The sequence below is a fragment of the Styela clava genome, chromosome 1 (assembly GCF_964204865.1).
Source record: "Styela clava chromosome 1, kaStyClav1.hap1.2, whole genome shotgun sequence".
In the NCBI taxonomy this organism is placed as follows: Eukaryota; Metazoa; Chordata; class Ascidiacea; order Stolidobranchia; family Styelidae; genus Styela; species Styela clava.
In genome coordinates this window covers 10,000,687-10,028,682 of record NC_135250.1, presented here as the reverse complement: position 1 = coordinate 10,028,682, position 27,996 = coordinate 10,000,687, and the positions used below count along the sequence as shown (strand labels likewise).

The 27,996-nt window shown below is 34.6% G+C and overlaps 1 protein-coding gene across 1 annotated transcript; it reads right to left on the bottom strand.

The window, feature by feature from the left end:
• Positions 1-27,996, bottom strand: LOC120343920 (alpha-2A adrenergic receptor-like). Its single transcript, XM_039412968.2, has 8 exons — positions 27,370-27,996; positions 21,681-21,784; positions 12,005-12,139; positions 11,099-11,193; positions 6,480-6,604; positions 4,468-4,712; positions 3,998-4,130; positions 1-1,216 (listed from the first exon to the last, which is right to left on the bottom strand). The coding sequence occupies exons 1-8, from the start codon at positions 27,904-27,906 to the stop codon at positions 1,013-1,015; spliced, it is 1,578 nt and encodes a 525-aa protein (XP_039268902.2). The 5' UTR covers positions 27,907-27,996; the 3' UTR covers positions 1-1,012.

Sequence of the window (27,996 nt, the reverse complement as noted above, 5' to 3'; positions counted from 1 at the left end):
TTATTTCGTGGATAGTTTGTAATTTCTCTAATACAATCGAGCCAAGATATTTTTGTACGCGAAATCGCAAGCCGGGGTAGCTTTTGTGAGTGTTTCGAGCTGAAACTCGGAACCAAAGGAACTTTTCTGCTGCCTCGTACCGACCTTTCCGGATAGGTATCTTTCAACCATCCATTTAAACGCGTTTCTCTAACCGTTTCTCAAAAACGCAAGATCTAACATTTTTGTGAAAGAAATATTGGAAAATTATTGCATTTCAGCAATGAAAATTTATTGTCACACGTACACACAAACACAGATAAAGTCAAGAGGTAATATTGGCATGATTCAACAAAAAAGAAATAGTTAGCAATACAGTAAACAACAGAAACAATTGCAGACTTAAGGTGTTTTGTTTAGGGTGTGGTAATGTAGCTTATGTTGGAACACTCAAAATAGAAGTACACTATTTTTTATTATTTTGGTAATATGTATATACTTTTACAATAAAAACATGATCATTATAATAAAAAAAAGAGTAAAATTACTGCAAATTCTAGAACAATAGTTTAGCAAATGGCTGTGAACAGTGTTAGATAAAACAATGAAAATCAAAGTTAACTTATGTCAGTGAAACATTATGATCATTGCCCCTGCTATTATGGCAGAAAAAAATCCAACAATGTATATCATATCTCACGCCGAAATTCGCTTATGTGCATAATGTCATCTGCATACCAGACAAACAAAACGACACTTGCCCGATCAAAAAGCGAATGCAAATGCGTACATTATTCGGTGTGTATATTCACAGTACGAAAAGTTAAAACGGAGATATCCACTTCACACGGAATTATCCATGTACCTGGAGTAATAAACTACTTAATTATTCTTATAAGTATGAAGTATCCACGGTTCGCCACATTGACTTCTCTCTCTATTTGGATAAACGTGGACAATCATATGATATGTTACGTATATCAGTATTATTATTTAGGGTGCAGGTAACTCAAACATACAACTATGATGACGATCAACGAAAATTGTTTTTCCAACTTTCCTCCCCTGGTTTCGAACGTAGAAACAATTTTCGAAAAGCTCGTCGAAATTCTTTGTTGAAAATTGTATAAATTGCAGGATTTATTCCACTGTTCAAATAACCAAGCCAAAATATTGCTTTGAAAAGGTTTTTATTTATACAACAGGTTTTTCCACAAAGTGCATAGGCTACGTATGTCTAAAAAGAAAAATAATAAAAATATATCACGTTGAATTTTAAATATATGATCGATTATTTACCGTTATATTAAAAATACAGAATTAAAAAACTTTAAATCATCTCCAGGCAATTTTTTAAGTATTTTACGTTTGAGGCCTGTTATCGTGTACTTGATTCAAACATGCTGGTGTTGGAATCGAAAATATTTCACTTGACTCCAATTTTTGAGTTCGGAACTATTTAAAAACGCCACTTTGTACCGACGATCGACTCCGGTTTTAGAAACAATCCGAGCTCGACTGTGAGTTTCAAAAATTGACTCCGAATACATCTACAACTGAAGCTTCATAGAAGCTCGTATGAGCTAGATATTTAGTTTAAATCATGGAATTTTCGAGTTAGTCATAAATTTTATAAACCCAGCAAACTAGGCTAGGTGGGGTCTCGCCTAAAGGTGGATCTAAACCGGGAACTATGTTGTAAACCCCTAACGCGAGAAAAGTTTCGGGACCTCTGTAATTCACTTTACATAAACACAAATTAACGTACATTTAACAGAATTTGTGCAGTGAGTAATAACTGTCAATTTCTGTCCATACTTTTTGGGTTAAAATTCAGTATCCCTTGTTTGAGGGGTTTTAGGTTTTAGGATCAATTTTCATTTAGTTTTTTTTTAGATACAAAAAAATTGCACTTTACACTTTGTATAATATGTTTTGGGGTTAAAATGAAAAACTTTATCTAAGCGGAGATTAAAATTGAGAGTTGATAATCCAATATGAAAACTAACATTTTCCAGAAGACAGATAACTCGTGGTTTTAATCGAATTGGATTCCAAATTCTATTATTCCAAGACAGGTTAAGTGCGAATCAAGATATGAATAATATGATATTATTCAAATAAATCGAAAATATTAAGCTTATTATAATTTTATTATTTACGTTCATTTCAATTTACCGCATCGCATGTACGTCAGTAAAATTTTACATTTGAAGATTATTCCTAGAAATTTTTGAAAATAATATTAGTAACTGAAGGTTCTTATTCCGGAAATATTTATTACAGAAAACATCAAAATTATCAAAAAAATTTAGGTGCTCCCGAAGTATGCGAACCAAGATGGCGGAACGTAACACGGGTAACAGGTTAGGGTTAGGCGATAATTTTTTTCCAATTTTCCTTATTTTAGTCCTATTATCAGTTCGAAGACTAGCCAAGAGCCTCCCGTAGTATTTATACCTAAATTATGGCCTAACCCTAACCTAGTACACATATTACATTCCGATGTCCGCCATCTTGGTTCGCATACTTCGGGAGCCCCAAAATTTACATTTTAGGAACACACAAGCAATGTCCGAAGATAGGCCAAACAAAATTTAAAATTATTGACATTCCAGAATAGCGTTTCCCAAGAATTCACTCAATCGAAATTACGTTTTCGGAAGATCACCATTGAGCTGCTTCAGTCTTAAGTAATAACGAAATTTTTGACTCCAAGAAAACAAAAATGACATCACCATCGATGACGTCATGGAAATATTAGAATTTCTTTATAATTTGGATACTGCAGTTACAAGTTTTAGAGCCAGATGCGTATTTTTTGTGTGCGACCTGCGAAATCATTTAAGGTAATTTTCCTCGATTTATTATTTTCAGTTACTCCGAATGTAGAATTTCAAACGAAAAAAGTTCTACAAAAAATAAATATTTCGATAGGCCATCTGCCTCGTCAATCTGATTTTGATGAAGTATATTTTTAGACAATTAATCGATGAAAATAGTGTGTTCAATAAATTTTGTCTGCTTTTTCCCGAATGATCCAAATTGGATTGGCTTAGTGGGGTTGTATTTAAATTGGATTCAAATTTTAAACCCGTTAGTTTGCGTTTTAAACATATGGATTGCTTGCTTTCTCCGAAGTTAGTAGAAAGTTCAGACTGCTGTGAATGGAAAAATTAAAACACTAAATTTGAATTATTGCGAAACGATAGTGGGAACTCTGCATAATGATATGCGATACTTTCCAATACGAGAAAATCGGCGCTGCCTGTTTACGGAGATCTCAGCGATTAGCATTCATCGTTCGTAACATTATTCAATACAAATAAACGCCTAGTAAAACCCTCAAAGCCCCAACCCCATAAATGCATCATTTATTGGACGTAATACTATTAAAAATATGAGTTTTATCAGTATTTTTGTAAGTATTTTAAACGGAAATCCTTGCCTAAATAATGAAGCATTTTGAATTTCCATCGAATCGGATATGCTATATGTTGAATTTGAGGGGTTCCACTTATTTACATGATAATACAGAAGAGCTATGATCAAATACAGTATATGAACACGAAACTTCCGTATCCAATACGACAGCATGCTTTCACCTGGTATATAATAAATAGTTCCAGTGTATGAGTGTTGCATATACCAATATATATCTGAATGTGTGATGAAAATTTACGCGTGTGTGTTCGTTTCACTTGTTTTGGCTGTTCGACCTTTAAGTGTGATAATCATTCTAATTGGTCCCTCGGGAAGTGGACAAGATTGTGGTCAACATAGCCATGCAGTCGAAGGATCCGCAGCTTAAAATTTTGAGTGCAGAACGCCCGTGTGCGTTATTTCGTATACAGTATATGTATTGAGTCGTTTTAATCGAATCGTGTTATTTAAATATAGTAGCAGTCTAAAATGGTGTACTTTTGATATTAACGAAGTAAATCGCGCAAGAAAAATAAATTGAAAGAAAAACCGGCGACACGTTTTACATGTTCCTAATATTGTGATGTGATCTTACCTGGAAGAACGGATACCAGCAGAAAAGAAAACCCCCTGTCACTAAACATATGATAAGAGTAAACCTTCGTTCTCGTTTATGATAATATGCTGATCGTTTGGACGAGATAGAATTTGATTCAGGTCTGTTTCTTCTAAAAACAACGTATTTTGTATCAGAATTGCAATTGCAAGTTTTTTTATTCAGCTTTAGGCCTACAGGATAGCAATGCAAAAAATACCGTGAAAATGTTACAGGTGCAATATAGAGGTTTTTATAAACTGCATTCATCTCAATTATTGAATATAAATGATGTTCAATTAAAAATTTAGGAGCATCTTATATGCTTAAAAAAGGTATATATAGCTTTAGGCCTGGTTTTCTAAAACTTGGCCCTCGGGGCTATATACCGGTTATATGAGGGCCACTTCAGGGAGTACCGTACTCGAGGAAAAAATTAATTTAAACTAAATTAACTATGACTTACTTACCTTTTGAAAAGCACTACTAGTGAAGTCATACTGAAAACACTGTGCGTGCTGGCAGCAGAGAGCATTCTTCGCCTTCCTGAAGGACACGAGTCGCATCTGCGTATTATAGGGCGAACCATAATGTTTCCCATGTCTTCGATTCCTTTACCTGATGTCAGATCACCATTTGAAGTCAAATCTTCACTTTGATTAGCTCTCATTGGCGTTGGTAAACTCAATTTTCCGTTCTTCGTAGTGTAAATGCACTGGAAAATCAAAAGATTTAAATAAACCGAAATGAAATGCAATTTACGGAATACATTGCATAGTCTCGTATTTTACCATTTTATAATCATTTTATGAAGATTTTTTGGGCTGTGTAATCTTTATTTTCCAATATTTTTTTGTTCAGTTTTTTAAAGCAGGTAGAATAATTTGGGCACTTTTTAATGCGAGAAAACCCGAAAGTTTGAAAGTAAATCCTCTATTTTTTGCGTTCTTTAAAAATGCGAAATAGGATAAATAATTAAAGTCTTTTTGACGCAAATTAACCCAAAAAATTTAATATTTTAAAACAATACTTCGAGAAAATTCAATACTCAATGACCTAAAAACAAGGTACATAAAACACAAAAACACGGTAGGTGACATAATTTGGATAAGGTTTTCTGGAACTGGACCCATGGCAACGTATCGGTTCTCAGGGAGTCATAGGCAAATGACCATTATTAGACACTCACTATTCGTGACGACTGCATTAATTTAAAGTGAAATACTGATTTATTTAATTCGTTGGCTACCCTGCATTTATTTTTCTACTTTTTTCTGTTGGCTCAATATTATCAAAGATTGAGAACAATATAAATGATGAAAACGTGATGAAGACAAAATTATTATTTGCGGAGTGTCGAAAGTCTCTGGGAGGGATAATAATAACGTTTGAGAAAAACTGATTTAGATAAATAACAGTAAATAGATACATATGCTCAACTATAAAAATGCTGAAAAAAAATTGTAGCGAAGATTTTCTTCTTCCTCATGCATAATTAGGATGAATTTATGCTAAAATTTGATCCATTACATTTCTTTCATGTACCGATGCTGCCATTATTCTTATGTTTTTCTTGTCAGCCCAGAACTAATCCTATCTAAGATTTGATAATCTGAAGTGAACCACCGTGTGTCATTGATAGACGGTTTGTTTATTTTGACTTTTCGGTGATATATATCAACCATTGGCGCCGTTTTTGGCACGAGCAGTCGATACAGTATGTTGTAAATGATAATGAATGAAATACTTGCGTTCAAGTGCGATTTTTTGACACTAAGTTAAGTTAAGATTACCGGTTACCAAAAACGAATTTGATATCTCATTTTGGTATTACGTTGCGATGGCTATCGCTATATGTGTTATGACATTTTATATCAGCAATTGGATGGCAATACGACAGCAGAAATGGGATTCGGATTGGGCGAGCGATAAACTGAAAGAAAAGGTCATTGATGTTTTCTCATGAAAGGTTCTAAATGTTCACTACGAACAAATCTCTAGGTAAGCAGAAAGCTTGGTAATTCAAATACCTTAATTTGCTACAACCCCGTTAAAGTAATTGAATTGGAAAAACTCGCTGGACGTGTTTTTAACCGTTTTCCCTTAAAAATTTGTTGAATCCTGGATGAAGCGATGGGCATGGGGTTTGACTCGGGGGTTCCTAACCTGCGTTACGAACGTGGTGGAGTCGAACAATCTAATTATTATGCCATCCCATCTAACGACAAATTGATAAATTTTCGGAAATTCACATTTTCCTTTGCCTGATTTTTTGTAGCGTGCTATCTTCGCTTCACATAGGCTCTACGCAAGCAGGCATTCATAGATAGAGATAATGTTTTTTATGATGATTTTTAAACAACCAGGGCATGTGTTTATCCTGCGAGACGTACAGACCCGATTAAACAAATTATTCAGCCACTGACATTGATACTATTGCATTACATCGACCAATGAAAAAAAAATTGAATTAATGTATTACCGTGTATCCGTTATACTCTCGATCTGCTCTGTTATCTGCTGAATAATCTTCATTTTTTGGGTCAATCGATTTGAATGAGTTTAACGATGAAGAGTAACAAATCTTCGATTTGTTGCAGGAAGGCTCTGAAATAATTATATTTATATATATATATATATAATGGGGCTGTGCTGCCATCATTGCTCAGAAAAAGTAACTAGTGAAGCTGGCATCGACAACCAAACAACGAATGTTTTAAAAGTCGTATCGGTTCAACATTTCCAATCTAATTTGTAGAGTATTCAGGCTTGACCATGGAACATATTTTTCTGTCCTATTCCCATCCCATAACAATTATGCCTGTCCCATCCCATCCCATGGGATTCCCATTGGAATAAAATTCAATGAAAATTGTTAAATTTAGGTTTAGCGTTTACTAAATAGGACTACATGTACGAATAGACATGCAACACAACAAAATTCGGGGACTTTGTTAACTATATATTCATAACTATTATACGTATGTCCATCAGCCCCTCCACGAAGTTTATTTTTAATGCTGAATATATTTTGCTCATTATAACTAACAAGAGAGCTATGCTCAAATATATGGACACGAAGTCCAGAACGAAATGTTTTACCATCATTTCGCAGAAAAACATACGGTTTTCGTGTCCCACGTGTCCCATGGGAAATACAAATGTGTGCTGTTCCATCCCATGGGACGTTTCCCATGGACAAGCCTGAGAATTTTCATTTTCTAATATACGACGCCTGTTCGCGCTCATTTCTTTGAACAAGACAAACATCTTTTAATCTGACAATTATGTAAGGAGTCGCTATTTTTAGAGAAACTCTTATTTTTCGGGTTCGGCATTGTCCACCCAATTCATTACACCCTTGGATTAGATGGTAATCATTTGATTTTAATCGAAATGTGTAACCTGCGATGACAATACAATTAAGCAGTGGTTTTCAAAGAGGGCGCGGTTTGCTAAGTGCGCCGCGAAAATCAACAGGATTGTGTTGAACAAAACTAATATATGATCGAATATTTTACGTTATAAATGTCTTATTGTTTTTTATTTTAAATGTTGTGTATATGAATCAATAAATAATTTTTTACTCTTCTATGTCGTTTACGTTCTGTTATGTAGTGTCCATCTCTTTTGTCACGTATTACTGTTACGTAATAATAGAGGTAGGCACTACTTGCTGCATATCGTGATCTGCTGAAGCGAGTTTAGCGATGCTTCAAAGTGGTACTCCCGTAGTATGTGCAACAAGATGGCGGACACATGAACGTAGTAATCCCATAAAATAAAATAAAACTGCAATAATTCACCAGTTATAATGCTAAAATGTGGCAACTCTAAAAATATTATCATCCTGCGCATCAAACAAAACGTTAACGATTTGTCCGATGTAATCCTAAAATTAGCAATTTTAACACGAAATTCTATACACAAAGCAAAGCGCCGTAGATGGATAGCCTACATTATGTTCACTACATTATACTCGTACATCAATCCTACAGTAATGGGATTATAATCACACCTTCGAAAACTGAGGATCCGCTAGATAATCTATGTCTATTAGGTGTAAACAGACTAACTTTAGACTATCATCAGTTTGGGTTCCTTACATGTATATAATACGACGCTAATATGGAAAATCTACTGCTAATCTTCTTATCGTAGGGAATTGTGATTAATGAAAACTTTTAAGACTCGGGTGACATTTATAATACTTAAATCTGATAAGCGTGGAATTTGACTGCAGGTTGAGCGTTCTCGCACTGAGAATTTGTGAAAACTGTTTGCGCTTTTTAGGCGGAAAATTTTCGACAAAGTATCAAAATGTCATTTCTCGATATTAGGACCTCTTGTTATTATGAGGGAACATCTTTATATTATGATGTCACTATTGATACTGTGACGCCACAACTATAGACTGTGATGCCATGAATTAATATTGTGACGTCACTTTTGTTTATATTTGTATAGTCATCCTAAGACTAAGCTATATATGATATATAAGTATTTGGAGTGTCTTTGCGCTTCTTTCGTCTAACTGTCTATCTTTCATTCAAACTTTACTGGAAGCTGAAACCATATGTTCTATTCAGCACTTGTTATATAAAAGTACTTATTTATAGCGATTGTTTCGTTCGTATTATTGGATTCGCGCGAATATCGACGATTGTCTTCCGGATTTAAGAAACGGGGACCGGAAGTGGTTTAAATTCAACTCCCAAAAATTCTTTAAAATACAAATTATTCTGTTATTAGCATTTGTAAAGCGTGAATAAACAGCAAAAAAGATCGATTGATGTCAAAATCATTCCGATTGGTGCATAATTAGATGATTTTCGAATTTGATTTAAACAAACAGGATACGGGAAAGCTATTCATTCTATAATTAGTTGACATCTTGTCAATAGGTGTTTTCTTTGTTGAGGCAAGTTCAAGATAGGCTATATCACAACGATATTGTTTATTGCCTTTTTAAGGATAACAAAATGTTTTTGACGGCCTATGGTGGGTGGGTCCAACAGCTTTTAAATGACTGACTTGTGTCGAGTAAAAGGGAGAATATTGGATAAACCAGTAAAACTTCACAACTTTTTCATGTAATCCGACAAGTAAAACTAGAAACAAAAACAAAAAACACATTTTGTACTTTTTTCACAGTGTAGTGGTTTATATTCCTTTCAAAATACGTTGAAATATTGATCAATTTGCGTCAACAAGCAAAGAATTTCGTAGTTCGATTGCGTGAAATTTTAATTATTAATCACGTTACATCATTGTGTGTATGATTTCATGTTTTGTTATGAGTATTTTATATTTGAACTTGAACAACTGCACGTGGGTATTATTCCAGACGTTTCGTACAACAACTTCTCTTGCTACTTCCGTAGTAGTGAACCAAGATGGCGGACACCGGAACGTAGTATGTGTACCATGTTAGGGTTAGGCCATAATTTCAGGTAAAAATACTACGGGAGTCACTTGGCTAGTCCCCGAACTCATAATAGAACTAAAATAAGGAAAATTGGAATAAAATTATGGTCTAACGCTAACCTGGTAGACATACTATGTTCAGGTGTCCGCCATCTTGGTTCACATACTACGGGAGCGCCCTTCTCTCACTACAAGGCTCTGTATAGGCAAACATTGGAATCTAACTTTTTAGAATCTTTTTCAAATTTTGCTTGGGTTAAGCTGTGGAACAAAGAAAGTTCGAACCATAGTTTTCCAATATATCAATATATTTAACAGTAATGGCCCACCAGTCCATCATGGCCACTATATTTTAATGATACATTTGGTAAAATAAATTATGGTAACTTAAGTCATTCCAAACCCTTTTTTTTATTTTAGGCTTCCAAAAATTGATTAATTCGACTACTAACCACTGGTATTAGAATGCTTCCTTCGACCGCTCACCGATTCTATCATATCATTCCCATTTCAGGAGGGCCCTATACCATGGTAAAAGGCCCTTCGGGAGATTAGGGGTCTCGTGATCAGCTGGCAGAAGCCAAGATTCGAGCAATTATCTTGTATACCAGGGGTGGCCGACCTGCTTTCGACCGCGATCGACTAAATTATTCAAAAAAAGCTCGCGATCGACTGATCGGTAATAAGGTCATAAACAAAAATGAATGAATACTGAAGACGCAGATAACTGCACACACGCATACAAAAATTCCATCGATGCCAATAAGCTCGGCTCTGCGGTTGCATTCTCAATAAAATTGCAACAAAAATTTGCATCTTTATGCCTCATTGAATTTGTTAATTTGATTATGTAATGGAGTAAATGTTTCATTATTTATTTTAGATTTATTCAAAGCATACAATTCAGATCTAGGGCCTGTCTAATTTTTAGTCGTAAGTGATTTCAATACCTCAAAAAACCGTGAAAAGTATTCATGTAATATCTAAACAGCGAATAAATAATATTCTCAAACCATATATAATACATTTCAAACTTCAGTATCTAATTTACAATTTTCTTCAAGTTCGATTCTTTGGTCGCTTGGAGTTAGAGAAAAATTGGGCATTCTGATGCCACTGCTACCGTTGCGAATAAAATTTATCACACTGCTCCTGGAGTGAGACAATAACTTTCGCACAGTGCAGAAATTGTTGTAGGATCGTTGGTCAGTCACGACAGATGGTATTCAGTACGTTCATTCCTAAAACTTGGCAGTAGTGAAACTTGAATGGTCACATAATCATATGCTTCATCGGGTTTGTCCATACCCAATTAATGCATGTGTATATCTTATCTTGCGCATGTACAGTACTATATTCTCGTGTTAAAACACACAACAGGCGCTGTATGAAATTGGTCCAGGGCAATTTTTTGGGGTATGTTATCAAATTTACTCAACATCAGACGTGATCGACTACTCGAGACGTGGCGGTCGATCGCGATCGACGTGTTGGCCACCCCTGATGTATACGACCAAAGCCAATAGAATTCTAACCTGCCTAGCATGTGTATGGTAACTAGCGGTATTACAAATAGCGTGTTCTCGTGCTAAGCGGAATGCACCAATTACCATCCCTCCGGTATTCGGTCGTTTACGATATAATTTCAACATTATTTGTGATTATCCGACGTACCAATCTCAGTTCCGTTCTTCTTGCTTTTTGTGCAATCTTGGTGTTGTGTAGGCAGAGATACGGGATTCAGAAACTCAGATGCTTCCAGGTCTTTCCTAAAATGACAATACAAGCAATTCAGAAAACGCAGTTCATTTGCATCTTGAATTTATAGATTGCGACAGCTGACATAAACATCCGGTTGATCCGTGGATGCATTTGTAGTTAATATACATACATAGACCAGGCCATCAGATAATCCGAGTAGAATTTGAGGTAGAGTTTTGTAAGCAAACAAACAACTTTGTCAAGTGTATTGCACGCACTGAAAATCGATCTTCGAAGACAGAGTAATCACAGTGTATTTTGTGATGGTATACTTTCGCGCTTTGTGTTACACTGTTACTGAACTATTTACTCAATAATTCCTATTTTCCAAGTTTAGGATTTGACATGAGAAGTTAGGAATTCACCATAAGAAGTTTTTATTTTTAGCCGATATTTTCCCCCCGAATGCATACTCCGCATATGCAAAATTAGGAATTAGAACACACACACATTGCTGCCCACATTGAGAATGACTTTAAACCTTGTTGACCAAATTTAGAATCATATTGCATCGAAGAAAAAGGAAACTCTTTGGTTGTTTTACGAAAAAAATGGTCTAAAGCACTATGTTGATCTATGTGTTTTAATATTGTGACCCGGGCCTAATTCACACCATATTGAGCCATATTTGTTCACTAAATTTGTACGTGGAATTCACATAGAATTTACTCAAATCTGGATCCGTAATCGTTCGACTTTTGTCTCGAGAAATTTTTTTCACCTTTCAAGTGAGGGTTTAATGATCTTTTGTCATACAAATAAATATGTCACAAGCTACAAACGAGAAATGAAACAACACAAAAATATAAGGAAAAATACCTTTCTTCGTCACTTTTCATTCTACTCATAGGAGGCCGAGAATGTTTCCTTCCAATTAGATAGATTCTTGTATACACTGGTGCAATGATAATGACAGGTAAGAAAAATGACAAAGTACTGGAGAAAAGAATATACCTGAACGAAACAAGTGAATAAATTATAATAATTATATCATTAATCAATAGAAGTATAGAAAATATTCTGCCATATAGAGGTCAAGTAAGCGAGGTCGTTGTAGAAGACTAATCCTGGTGCAAAAATGGCTATATTTATGGTCAAAACTACTTGTACATTTCATTTCATATATAGTGACAATATAAGAAAGAAAATGTCCCGTTCGTGTTCGTGAAATCGCATGAATAAACATTGCATACATCACATAAGTGTAATAAAGTAAGCATAAACAATACAAGAAATACTCCGGTATGTAGAATATCAAACAGTGGAATATTGAAAAACGCAAAGTAACAATTCTACATTTTCAACAAATCTCTCTTAAAATTAACGAAAAACCTAATATTTTGATGTGCATTTTCAATGCAATAATGCACGTTGTCTATCTATTTTTTCCATACAACTATTGGTGACAGCGTTGTTGCAAAGTTAGTGATTGGGCATAGTGACATACCGAATTGTCCAATCGCATCCATTCCAGTCTCATATAATTGTGATGTCATAGAACCTAACCAACTTTAATGAGTATGGTTTACTCATGTTTTCTGCTGGTCGATATACTTTCCAACATGGCGCGTATTGATTATTAGAATTTTGAACTTGGTCACATTTGTGACTCAATAAGGCACATTGTCTATACATTTCCAGAAAACATTGATGACAGCATCGTTGTGCATTAGTGTTTGGTGATAGTGATTAGTGACATTCCAAATTGTTAAATTTATGCGCATTAGATAATGGGGGGGGGGATCGCATATAATTATGACGTCACCGTCAGTATATAGCCGCCACCCAACTTTAGTGAGCATGCTTTCATTCACGTTGGTTGCCAGTTTCAACATGGCTGATTTTTAGAAATTATAAACTGATCGGCATTCATTTCTTTTGGTTACCATGTCTAACAATTTGTGGGGTTTCGTAATAAGTAAGATAACGGTTTTTGTTTGGCATCATGCAATATTTTAGCGCGTTGAGTAAGAATTAAGACTTTATAGTGCCCAGTGTGAAATCGAACATAAAAGGATTTTAATTATGCCGTGACACGTAGTTTTGGTCCCAAGCGGGATGTATGGAACAAAAAAATTGCATTAGTCTGTCCAAAAGTGCAATTCTCCTCAGACAATTGCAGTCATTACCCCTGGAACTTATATTAGGCGAAGCATACTGGCTCGAAAACAAAACTTTGGCACAGTACATCTTATGAGATAATCAAAGAACTAGATCCAAGTGGGAATATAACAGGCTTAGAAAATCGACATGACGGAGTAAATCTCACGGATTTGAGATCAGTATTTTACCGCTAAATTACATCATGCTTAGTGGTTAACCATGCATTAACCATAAGACTTGACAAATTTTATTATATAACAGCAGGGGGAAATGGAAAATAAATGCAAAGTAATTCGTAATTCCCAGACTGTATGATGGACTCGCCTCACCAGTGCCATCATTAATTAACTCATGCTGGACTCTATGCGTAACGGATATGGGCGGGGACTGATTAGGGTATAAAGATGAGGGTAATATTTGAAAATACACATTTTAAATTTTTGAAATACAAATCTATTGGAAAATCTATGGAAAATCCATTTTTTCTTCCATTATATTTTATCTAAGTACAAAATCACCATTACGGTACGAGCTTTGCTTGTACAGAATTATGATATATAAGGGCCAAATTAAATAATTTACACCGAGAATTAACGCGGGGAATATGCGGATGCGTGTCCCACTGCGGCTGTATAAGTTGCCTTGGCCTAACGCCGACCATGCGCCCCGCATCGTCTTCAAAAGTTATCTCAGAAAAGTCACTTTTGCGCGACACTCGATTTGAAGCATTGTGCTCGTAAGTAATATGTAATATATACAATAAACAATACTAAAAATACCATATGAACTGAGACACATAATCAAACTGATGCTTCGCCCAAAATTTTTTTCGGAGTCGGAGTTTGTCATGTTTCAAATTCACTTTCAAAGAAGTCGCAAATCACTTCAAGGTTGAGGATTTCGCATGGCAGATCTCGAAACCTTAGACATTCAGCAACAGATAAGTTAGTTATGATAAGATCGGAGATAGTCATGTTATTTCAACCTCGAAATGCACGAAAAATGTTACCAATATGAGGAGGTTAAGCTACATTTGGAATGAACTGGCAATATAAAACTCATACAACGCAAATATGTCAAAATCTAACATCTATTTTTTAACTTCACCTTGATCTATCATGGTCTCTGCAAAACTAACTCAATTTAATTACTATAAAATGCCCCTACATTGAGCAAATTTATATCACAGTACAATACCGCATTGATGCCACTAAAAACCCGCATTACGCTAATGAATCCATTTTCAGATCCATGGGTTTAAAGAACCTTTGATCTGACGCTTAGGGATTGCATGTTACTAGAAAGACATCGTGTTATTGGTGTCTTGACCTCGCAATGATGACAAAAAATGCGATGATATCACCAAAATGGACTATGATGGCGCCATTCAGATTGGATAAAAATGTCATACGGATTATTTGACCACTTACTGACCAAGTCACTCTATTTATAAAAAGAGAAAAATGCAGTACGTATATTGTTTTGGTCAAAAAAGCGAATAGTTTTAGAAAAATTTTAGTTTAGAATTTTTTTTTTAAAAACATAATATCCAATTTCTATAAATCGATGTTTCATGTAAAATGACGTCATTGATTGAATGGCGTCATAATACTACTTGTACAACTCCAGCACTAAAAATCGAGGTATTCCATATCTAAAAGTATAACCTGCTGAAGGATTAGAGTCAATCAGCAAAGTGCCATTATTCGGGAATGATGAGTGGCATGAAGGAGCCTATACATAGTTATAGTGCCGGTATATCTCTGGAGACCGGTATTAAAATTCATATTAAATGGAAGTATTCTATCAGAGAAGCCGCAAGTCGTTTTATATATATTCATTGAAATTAAAAACAATAAAGCCGTTCTTACAGTCGTATATCAATGCTGCATGCACTCAAGAATGTTATTAATCAATGACCAATAAATTTATCAATGAATTTATAGAGAAATTCACTCTGAAAAAGATTTAATTTTTAAATTTTACATAAATATACAGTAATTTTAGTAGAATAAAATACAGTAATCCACTTTTCGATTACTAACAATTTTTAACAGTTTTAAAAATTCCATGCCATGCGATGACAAATACTAAAAGCTTTCCATACTAAATGGCATTCCGATAAACGCATATGTTTTGTAGTTCCCACTATTAAGACATTTAGTCGAATCGAATTCCTAATTAAAAAGTATTAATCACACTAGTGTGTATTGGTTTTCATTTAGGAAACATTGTGAACACTTTTGTAAGAGCTTGGGGTAAAGGTCCCTTAAGATGACAGTGATGACAGCTGCGGTGTTTAGGACTGGTACTTTACCATGTAGGCTATACTGTGGTCCTACACATTTTGGCGTATTACCATATATATAGTCATCTCGATTATCCTCAAATTTATCGAATCCGATGTAATTTTACTACCTCAAAAGACTGTATGAAACAATAATTTTATTTTGAAAATTATGATGCGAAATGATCTGCATCATTAGCCTTGTCATTCGTCATCGGAAACATCAGTTACTGATTCAGTACCGTACAGTTAAGCGTGTGGCAAACATTCAAAATCGCAGCAGCGGTGACAATGTTACTAGTTGTCAAACAGCCGATTTGAAGTATATTGTTTAGGTAAATTTGATCTCATGATATGTTCTAGGTTAAGATAGATATGAACCTCCAGGAAAATGGAGTAAGATGGATGGAAAATGGATGCAAAATTGGTGGTTTGCGCATTAGTCTTTCTCGCACGAGACATTTTGACCTGTACAGATAACTGTGTTACGTCCTCCTATCTATTAGTAATACACATATTTTAATTATGGTATACACAAACCCGTTTGTACCGGACGCGCTTGTCAATTACGCCATTTGTTTCAATCATTATGGCGCGAAACGGGCCACTTAATCTGTACCCAATGCTTATAAATATGAATTTTTAACATTGAAGTAGATGTCATCTCGCGTTAATTGCGTTAATTTACCCCCACACTAATCGTGACGGAGGGCTTATTTACACTCATATCTTCATTTGCCAGATATGGAGAAATGCCGATAAGTAGATAAGGGCCGATGAATTTTGCGTATTATGCCTGCATATTTTATGGTATTGCATTTTAATCAAGAAGGATTATATAAAGCTTGGAGATCCATAGTCGTAACGAGAAAATGGTCAATCTATAGAAATTTTACCACTCAGTCCAAAACAGAACACCCAACGATAGTATTTACAAATTATAGCTTTGTTGAAGAGGCAAGTTGAAATCGTTATTTTTTTTTTTATTATTGGAAACGAAAGGTACATGTGAATCATTTTTCTAATTGTTGTTGAGAAAAATAACCCAACTTCCCAACTAATGGATATCAAATTTCCAGTACTTAAAGATGTTTATTTTCCTGAGTACTCTGTGTCCGATATTTCCCCCCAAATTCGATGTTTTATTTTAATTCATGGGAACACTTTTAAAAGACGTGTGGGAATATTTTCATTTGACATTTGACCGTCGAGTTCATATTTTTGGGCATTGTCTCTTGTAATTATTTTGATAAAATCTACGCTCAAATTTTTTTTTATTCCAAACTATATTGTCACAGTACACTATTTTAATAAGTTACACCTACCTACTTGAATTGAGTAATCTTTAATCGCCGAAGACATTCTGCCAATTTTTATTCATAACCAAGCTATCGAGATAATTTAAACTCTAAATTTTAATCTTGTTTTACAGCCCCCAGGGATTTCCCCTTAAAATATAAAATAATCCCAATGCGTTTTTATCATTAAGTTGCACTATCCGCCTATAGTGCTTTTTACTCTTAGTCCAACCGAGTGCCATATGTCACCAACTGAGATATGGCCACAAAAAGCGATCTAAGACTCAAAAATTGATGAAGTGAAAATACATCTTCCATTACCATTGTTGCCAATGGGCACGGCTGGTCAAATAGGACTGGACTTTAGTTATCTTAATATGATTTTTAAAGTGTGTGATCACGAAACTACCATAAAAGGTTTTGAGCATAGCCCGCTAGGCCTATTTAAACCAGTTCTAAGTAGTCAAATGGAATTCCAAATTCCACTTCTAAGGTAACTAAATCTACTGCCGCCATCGTTGTACACCCAATTTGACCGCTCTCTAGAATTCTAGAAAGCGACGGATTCATAATTTTGTTATTATCGATCGAAAAGTTAATAAGAAATTGTGGTCACGAAGGGCGAAATTCGACATTAAAATCTGAAGAAAAACGAAAAATGTTGCATGCCAATTTAAAAATAGATTATCTAAATGTTACCATTGGCTGGGCAGTGGCCAAACATAAAATTCTGTATCTACCCCCTTTACTTCTTGATCATGATTGGTAATGCGTTAAAACACACACAATAATGGTTCAGTTAAATGACACGCCCTCACCGATTCCCGCCTCTCGTTGCAAAGTAAATTTATTTTTCTGCCACATTTCCTGTAACATATGTTGTGGCATTTGAGTTTTATTGTTTATTTCGTGTGCGTACTATTTGACAAAAGTCTGTTCAATACTGAGACAATTATTAACACTGAAAAGTGCAAATAGAATATATCATTCAAGTTATATTATTATTCGTATAAAATGTTAATAACAAAAGACCCAACTCGGCCTATTTAAATCCTGTTAAAAGTCGATAACACAAGCCGAAGATCGAAAATTGTTCAATATCAAGTCATTAACCCAGCCGGTATATTAAATAAGACATTCCAATGCTGAGTGACCAAAAAACAACAGAACCTAGGTCATTTGGAACATGGACAGGAGAGAGAACATAACTTTTGTGCAAATCTTCCTACTACTCAAACTTTTGGGTACAGTCATACACAAATAGAAGTCCAAGGGTTCAAGTGATAAATAATTTTTTTTTCATTTCTTTCAGAATCGGAGTCCTGTTTTAGATTACAAGTGTTGGTGGAACTGGAGTCAAAATTTGATTAAAACCCGGAGTCCGAGTCCGAAATTTCTGTCCAGTCGGAGTTGGAAATCGGTTTATGAATTGATGGGAGTCAAGAATGAAATGTAGATATTCTCCGAAATCCGCGGCCCTGGTCCAGAACAACGTTTAGGATTTGAATATGAACAATGTCACCCAAATATTATTATAAATTGATTTTTAATAATCGATTCACAAAGTCTTTAGCATAAATATAATCCCTAAATTGGCCTATCAGTTTACAATTCGAGCGTAACGTCCACAACATGGTTCTAAAAAAACAAGATTTTTCATCTAATGTCCAGATATAATGACAACAATAGCCTTTCGAAATATAACAAAAGAATTTTAGATGAAAGACCAGAATTTTTTGTCTTTCAATGCCGCGAAATCGATGGCGTAGCTTTTTAATCAATACTTGTGATAAAAGATGGCAGGTTACTTGTGTTTAAACGGAATTTTATTGATTTTTCTTTCATTTGTAAAGCTTGTTGTTGATAGAAATTTCGCGTTTACCTGAGTCACTGCGGCGAATTAGCGAAAGATTACAACTGAAATATGAATCCCGAAAACCGCATGTTAAACTGGCGGCTTGTAAATAACTTTGTTCAATAAATTGTAAAACATAAAAAAATTCGTTGACTTTATAATCCGATGTCCCCACTTTAGGTAAAAACAAGGTCTCAAGAGAAGCAGTAATTTACACACGAGGAGATGCATTAAATTTTCAAATGATTCCTTGCTCTTTTACAGTCTTGTGTAGAGCTTTGTCCCAGGCAAATGTGCAGAATATAACGTCAAATTTATAATGGGATGGATGTTCGCAATTTCGCTATAAAGAAGGCTTTGGTGATGCATATACATTGACTCAGATATCGAAATTAATATTATATCGGATATATTGGGAATTTCCAGTATTGGAGAAAAATATGACTTGTGTCATTTTTGTTGAAATAAAGTTAGCATGTATCACGAATTAGTCACCAAAGAGACCTCAAAATATTGAAAATCGATATTACATTCAAGACAGCATTATTGAGTACCCTAATATAATATGGATACGAAATCTCCGGAGTCCTAAAATGAATGTCATTTGGTATATACTGTAATTAAATGGCTATAATTACAATGGAGTTGAGGTAGGGCAAATTCACATTGTAAACGTCGGGTCTGGCGATAAAATCGTTTGACTTGAAGGTGTTGGCATTATTGCAATAAGTTGCTTCTGAAAAGCCAAAACGAAGAGATTTCCATCCTTTCAAAAATAGTGGGTCTTCTCATATCAGTAAATGCTTGTGCATGGCTCTGTTCGGAGCGAATGGTGTGAAAGAGGCACTCCATAAAAAACATTCATAAAAATGAAATCAGAAAGTTTTCAAGTATCCTAATCGATGGCAACCGTATTTTTTTTAGCAAAAAAAAACTATTTTCCATGTACTTAAATAAAAGAGGTGCTCCGGGTATATTATTATAATTCTGTTTCACAAATCTATCGTAACGCTGGAACATAACTTTTCGATCGTGCGTGAAGTGCGTGCCTTCAATGATCACGAAACAGCGGAATAATGTACGTACAAAACGTCTCAATTTTATTCCGGAGGCATTTACAAACAATTTTTATTTTTTATCAAATATTATTTATAAGTTATGACTATTCAAATTTAAAGTTGACGATAGACATAAACGGTTTAATCTTCCATGGGCGCCAACATTTCGAATTTACCGTTTCTATGTCACGAGTTGGACGAAATAGAAAATAAGTAATTTCGTCGGAAAAAAATCGGAAATGAGCCGTAAAAACGTTGTCAGATTCTTGAGAGAAAATAACTTTACTCTAAACAACGTATAGATATAGAACATGAAGATTAAGTCAGTATCCTTTCTATATCGTTTACCTTTTTATTTAAAATTAACGTTGTGTGACTGAACTAACAACAAAACTTTTATTTGCACGACTTTAAATTGAGAGTATGAAATACGATCATACTCAAAAAACCATACTCAACTTTTAGCCTGGGTTAAATTAACCCCAGGGAGTAATTTTTTGTTTTCAGTGGTAAATTGATCCAAAGTAAAAACAATAAAACATCAAATCTAAAGCACGAATCTGACTTGACGTTGAATCTGATATTCTCCGAGCATTATCTGCTAGTTCACCAGACATTAAACAGCCGGTTGCCAATAAGCAAATGCGGCCGTCACATTAAATGAATATAATGAAGTAATCTGCTAATTTTAAATTTCAATAAATAATCACCATTAAGTACATTGGGGGTAAATCTAGTGACCAGTTTTGCTAAAAGGATAAAAAGTGCAAAAAGTTTAAAAACCTCTGCAAAAACCGATTGATTACTCCAATGCGAGAGTGCGGAGGAGTTTTCTAGAAAATTGCGGTAATGTTGTTTTGTTATATTTTACACACACGTCGAAAGCAAAATTGACTTCTATAAGGTCAATGCTAAAAACCTTGCTTTATTATAAACGTTGATATGTCATCATTTCACTCCAATCAAGGCTATGTACAAGCAGTCACTACTAGTAGCACATTGTTACAAAGTTTCCATTCAACGAACTGACAAAAACCTCGTCCTACCAATTCGATGAAGCCATTATCACAACCATAGACGACAACGTTACGGACGGAGCTATATCAGTATAGTTAAAAGTTTTGAACAACTCTACCTACAATTTTAAGTCGTGTTTGTATTAAGATTTGAAATATACTCAAATTCTAAATTAACTCCATTAATCAACTACTATCGTTTATATTCTTCGACTGTGAGTGTGATATGTTAATCTAGTTTGGTGGCTTAAAATTATGTATTGAAGCAAAAATTTCAATGTTTAATATCGTATCGTCTCTAAAACCCATACGACTTACAACTATGATCATCATAATAAAAAAAATTTCCCCAAAATAACTGTAGAAACCAATGTCACATTGCTGTGTATTTTTCACAGTATTACAACTGTGGTACATTATGCTAGATAACAAGTATTCTATAACTGCAGAAACCATAGTCATATTTCTGTGTATTTCTTACAGTATTACAAATACGTTTTGAAGATCGTTAGCATCTGTTTAAACACAAATTCAAAAACCCTTTCATCGCAAATTTTAATTTAATCATTCTAATAAGTACGTATGTCATTAAGATATGTTTTCATGTGTAATCTATTTTCTAATGAGAAGCAAACCGCAAGAGTATTTCAAAATTAATTTATAAGAATTTAAGATGTTTTGTATGTTTTATCATCAACCGTTAATTATCTGACTTAATTGAGATATTTCGATGTTCCGTTGACATTAGTGTTTACTATTCGAAAAATCGATATTCAATTCGAAAATTTAATATAAAATCAAGCGTGAAACGAAGATATATTTGAAGCAAAGTCGTACTTAGACGTGAACATACTATAATTTAATGAAATTCTACTTACCACTGGGCATCGTTGATGAAACATGACTGTTCGTTTGAAGAAGGAATGAGCTTGAACCCGAATATGAAAGGGGGCACCGAAATCAGAAACGAGAGACACCAAACCTGTAATAAAAATGATTCAACATATATAAAAATGAATAATAAAAATTATTTTTGTCATACGACTCTTTCTCTCCGAACAAGGCCCTGTACAGTCACTGGTATGTAAGGAGACCAGGATCTTTCCTGTTTGAAATTGCCTACTCAATTTATTAGACTCTGGGTGAGTCGTCGGTGGTCAGCATGGAATTTCAACACGAGATGTTTAACACGCGGTGCCAGCCCAGTTGAGTTTAAAGAAGGGGTGGGCAAGGTTTTTGGACCAGAGGCAAAAAAATTGGTACTCGTGAAGATTGCGTCCCAAGATGGCGGACACCGGAACGTAGTATGTGTACCAAGTTAGGGTTAGACCATAATTTTAGGTACAGATACTACGGGAGTCACTTGGCTAGTCCCCGAAATCGTAATAGGACTATAATTGGAATAAACTTATGGCCTAACCCTAACCTGGTACACATACTTCAGGTGCACCAAAAATTTTGCTCATCTAGACTGGCGAACCATGTAAGTGTGACATGAAAGTTACATTTTATGAACAATATTTACAGTGTTACATAAGCAAAAGTCGAAAACGATAAGTTTCGTGCCAAAACTAAATTCAATCGCAATCTCTACACATACTTTGAGATATTTTTTGGCTAAAACATCAAAATTTGGTTGTGGCAGCATCAGGCGGGCTAGATTAAATTACCCAACGGGCCGCAATTGGCCCACGGGCCGTAGTTTTTCAGGTCCAAAGCTTTAACTGTTTGGCTATCTATCCCACAACAACGTTCCCTTTTTTAAATATTTATTTAAAAATCAATCTTTCACCCTAAATCAGGGGTCGGTAACCTACGGCCGCTTCACTGAAAGATAGTGACAAAACATCCGTTTTGACGATTATATTCTTTAGACTAAATTATATTATAATCTAGCAATTATATAATTCACAATTACTTGTTTAATGAGCATATAATTTAATTATAATTAGACAAATGGCAACAAAACGCAGAAAAGTTGATGCTATGTGCAATGGGTTGAATGGCGCTGAAAATATTCAAATGGAATTTTATGAGCTACCATGAGGAAATGAATCTATATTATATTCGAGAGATGTATCACTGCTTGATTTTTATCATAAAAATTATCATCCGTTCGGTTTTCAACTTTTTAAAAATATGTGTAGCCCGCCAATGACTTGCAACCCTTAATTTTGCCCGCGAGCGACAAAAGGTTGCCGACCCCTGCCCTAAATATTCAGGTAATCTGTAGGATCATTTGCAAAATTAATGGAATTACATTTTAAATATCCTAAATCAGGGTATATTGTTACTTAAAGGAACCTAGTATGTCTTCGTTAGAAGCTAATACGTTAATGACATAATTTAGGTGAATATGCTATATACATAATTAAGCAACACAATAAACTGCTTAGAACATAACGGTGAATATTTAAGTGTATTCGTGTCTAATCAAAATACTATTTGGTCTTCCTTGGCCAGGTATGATTTATAACTGAAAAGCGACGATCAAGCATATTCTATCTACAAATCAAGTTTGTAGAATAGTGTGTGGTTGTCACGTATACTAAATTTCTAACTTTTTCAATAAGCGACCTTTTCGTTTGTATAAATAAATACTGATATTTAAAAATCATTACCAATAATGATATTCAAAAACACATTGGAAATAATGTTACTAAGTTTATTACAATTTATCAGTCCGAAGTAGATGATGACATTCCTGACAGAAGTTGTCGCAAATTTTAATATCATTTACATCATGGCAAAAAAAATATATTATGAAAATGATCAATTTGTACTGGCAAAAGGCGTTGACTTCTTTTTATTTTATCCTGTTTCGTGACATCAAATCAACTCAAGCACAATAAAACAAAGACTCCGAATAACCTCAACATTTGGTCCTAAGTTAGAAGCACAAAATATCGATTTACCGGTACCATTTTCTGATTTTTGGCATACGCCGTTCGTCTTTCGCAAAGCTTTCAAGTAGTATACAACAACAGCACATGCGCCAGTCAAGCTAACGTGAAAGGCGTGACCAAGTGGCGAATTACTGCATGCCAAACATTGTTAAATTTAATGACCGTGGCAATCCAAAAACGAAAGTACGATATCCATTTGCCAAGCATGGCGTACAGAAGAATCGCATTTCAATGAAACAGATGATCTGACGAACAAGATTGAATAGATGATAATATAAGTTGTCTTCAGAAATGGAAGGCTTTTGAATATTTCCATAATAAAAATTGTAGATTCAACGATAAAATTTTTGAAATAAAAGTTTATCAGCGTATCAAAAATTAGATATTCTCTCTGAATATGGCTCTACAAAATTAATCACAGAAAACGAATAAAAACGAAAATCTAATTATTCATTCAGCGTATGTATTTTCGCACAGAGTAGTATATCTATGATTTCACATTCAAATGTCAAGTGGTCCTTGTGACTCTCGGGTAGTTGATGCCATGACTTCAGATCTGTACATAGGTGGATGGCATGCCGCCTTTTGCTAGACACTTATTATTAATGTTTATAACGCTTTGTGACTTTTGTTTACGTTCCGCAAAATCCGTTCTGGTATTACAAACAGTTTCACTATACGAGTAAAGCAAGAATTAAAAAATGTGTTCACCGAATGTCATACATTAATTTTTCACTTATACGCACGTGAACTTCTGTTTGTGTATGATTGCACCCAAAAAGTTTCAGTAATCTAGAACGCCTAATTATGTTCACTCTATAATATGTTACAAATAACCTGGTTTCTGTTTTTTTGGGGGGTCACCCTGTACAATCTGAGCACGGACCGCACTTGACGTTGCAATCCGTGTTTTGCTGTCCAACTTGTTTTTCAAATGTCAATAAAAATCTTTTATCAGTTGTAAGAATGTGCTCTGGTCAGATTCCTCACTATATTCAACGCAAACCAAATTATCCCAAGTTGTGTCTTTTATTTTGCTATACGATATTCCGCATATCACGTTGAGATTTTTTTTTGGTTAAAATACTCAAGTATAAATTTCTCGTACAAGCGACCTCCCGACCTATAATCCTTAAATTGGGTGCAAAATGGCAAATCGTAGAATAATATGTAACGATCAGTGACGTCAAGGAAATTCGAGAATAAGCTGAGCCAATATAGCTAACAGGATTCGAAAATCTGTTTTGGGCATATTTTGTTAAATTCAATCAATATCTAGATTGCTAGTAAATTAGATAGGTATCATTGCAACTTATGTATGTATGGATGTTTCCTCGAGCCTAGTTTTCCTTGTTTATTTCTGTAACAATGACCAACCAACAAAAGTAAACAATTTTTCTGGGGTCAAGGGTCGGAGAAACGTCCATACAAACATGCAATTTTTTTGCGTGTGGGAATAGCCAGAATCAAACAAGAATCAAATAAAACATTCTGGATCAATCGAATCAAATAGTCAAATAACAGTGACCGGCATTTTATTGGTAAATCGATCATTAATTATTATAAATCATGTGCGATTATATAGCACATATATAACATACATAGGGTGATAGCTCCTTCCTACAACCATTTAATCAATTCGTTTTACGTAAATACAAATTAAAATAGGAAGAAGGGAAAAAATTGAATCGATTATTTGACAAATTAGTGGTAATGCCAATATTAAAAAAATGTCAGTAGATGGTATAATCGACATTATGCAATGGATAAATGACTCTCATTAGAGGTAATATGCTGTTAACCTCTTCAAGAATAAGATAATATTATAATCATAATCAATAAACGAGCTAAAATGTGAATTATGCAAAATGTTGATTGCCGAGAATGGAATTAATTCTGACCACATGAATCGAGACCACGTTTCGATTTATTTATTTATTTGGCTACCATTTCTATTATTAGTTCAACTGAATCTATAAATGATATGATTTTAAATATTTTCGTTTTTAAATCAATTACTTGGGTGGATGTACTGAACATAGATATTATTTGCATATACTAGAGTGATGAATTTTGACAATTAGTTTCGTGAGATGATCGGCACGGAATTTAACGTGCGATTGCATCATAGTTAAATCTAATATTCTCATGACAGGGCCACCGAGCCATGATTGTGAATAACGGTGTGGTTTAGTAGCTACATATTAGAATTTAGGCACGATCAATTTGGCCTCCCTTTTTCATTTATCTATTGCACCATGCGATAATATTACGGCCGATTATTCCCATACCGTATGCAAAATTGGAACGATCAATATATAAATAAATAGGAAAACTATATTAGAATTTATTCCATCATGCATCATTATCAATGTTATTGAAAACAATATAGACAGTCATAGGAAAGTAAAAGATGTGTAGTTCCCAACAGCCTTTCCTCTCATCAATTCCTATTGGGATGTCCTACAGACAAGCATGTGATTTTAGGGTAGCTGTCGAAAGCGAGAACAAAAATTAGAGGGAATTATATTGAAGGGAACTAATTATATTACGCCTGTTCAAATTATCATTCAGGTAGATGTCTCTATATATGTCGTCATTTTTAGATACATTAAACACCCATGCTAAATGAAATATATTATCTACATGTCCCAATACAAACTTGATGAGGTCTAAATGAAAAAAATGGGGCCGGAAGTGTGAAGTTTTAACTAGAAATTACTGTTTCAAGGTTGATTTCGTCAGACTAATATTATCCCTATATTTAACAATTCCAAATATGCTTCATCTATCTATGTTAATAATAAACAGTCTTCTGTTTTTGGTCGAGAAATGGAGTGAGATAATAAACAACATCATTTGTTTAAATATACATGACAGCTTCGAGTGCTTTGAAACTGTTTTACACTACGTTCATTACAAAGAAATTGACAAATGCGTTGGTAAAGCTAAAAGACGCAAAACCTCGATAATTTATATCGCATATGCTGTTTTGTAAAAGTGAGCTTTTATTATTTAAAGTTACGCAAACAGGCTCACTTACATGAATTTATACTCGAAAGTAGAAATTTTTCCATGATTTATATCAGTGGTTCTCAAACTTTCATGATCCGAGGGCCGCTTCTAAACACTTTGATTGTGGCCCCTAAAGAACGCTATGTGCCCCCTCGGTGTAGGCGAGGGCCAAGTTAGAGAAGCAATGATATAAATATTTGATTGACATCAATATATGCAATTGTACGAAATGGAAGCATACCTTGGGTGGCAACCCAATTTCTCTCTGCAAAACAAGCAATTGAAAAAATAGGGATTGTATATCCATCCCTATTTCAATTGTTCATGACGAATCGGGACCACAAGAAAGACCTAAATATGGATGTCAGCGTTTGCCCCTAAAAGCTGCCCAACTGCCCCTTTATTCTTCCACATCTATTCGATTTTGGGTTCAATTCTATTCAAAAAACATCGCTTGAACAGTCAAAAGTTACTTGATTTTTTTCCAAACCTTGATTGTGGCTCCATAATATTATTTTTTTAGTGTTATTTATCATAAGCACTTCGTAATATATTTCCAATAACATTTCAGATTTTGACATACGATAATTTTACTAATTTTGGGGTATCATAACTCTCGAAGGAAATATTAACTACAACGCCTTACCATCAATATAATGAATCGTATCACTTTTTTTGTCCTCTTCCGCCGATTGGCAATTGGTCTTTTCACTGACCAATAACGATCCAATCCGATTGCACAAATATTCCATATAGAGGCTGTGCAAAAAAGTACATCAGCCGCTAAATAAATTTGGCAGTAAATTCTACCAAATGGCCAAATACCAGACAATTCATTGACTAAACTGAAAGGTATTACAAGTACTGCCAAGAGAGCGTCTGCAACTGCTAAAGATACGAGATACTGGTTTTGAGCTTGACCTCCGACGACACGATCTCGGAGAATAATAAGTACCACGGCGACATTTCCCAGCAGAACGTAAAGGCAGAATAGACCAACGAATACCGACAGGCCCACAACGGCGGTAAAGGAATATCCCGTTGGCATAAAAGTATCGTTATATACTGCGTTTGGTGCTCCGAGGCAAATAGACGGTAGTTCAGATTTATTTTGCGAGACTTCGGTAGTATGTTGAATCAGCATCTCTTTACTGTAGAACGTAGAAGTCGAATTTTCAATCATTTTCAGCCAGCCCTAATTCTTTAGCATACCGGTGAATCGCCTCTGTAATTTTGTTTTATGGTATAACCGTAAATTTACTTTTAGACGGAT

Excerpts from the sequence above, each read along its gene's own strand:
- LOC120343920 (XM_039412968.2), bottom strand. The coding sequence starts at position 27,906 with ATGATTGAAAATTCGACTTCTACGTTCTACAGTAAAGAGATGCTGATT. Across the intron at positions 11,194-12,004 it reads ATGAAAAGTGACGAAGAAAG|GAAAGACCTGGAAGCATCTG; the intron begins GTATTTTTCCTT and ends TTGTCATTTTAG. Across the intron at positions 4,131-4,467 it reads CTAGTAGTGCTTTTCAAAAG|AAGAAACAGACCTGAATCAA; the intron begins GTAAGTAAGTCA and ends CGTTGTTTTTAG.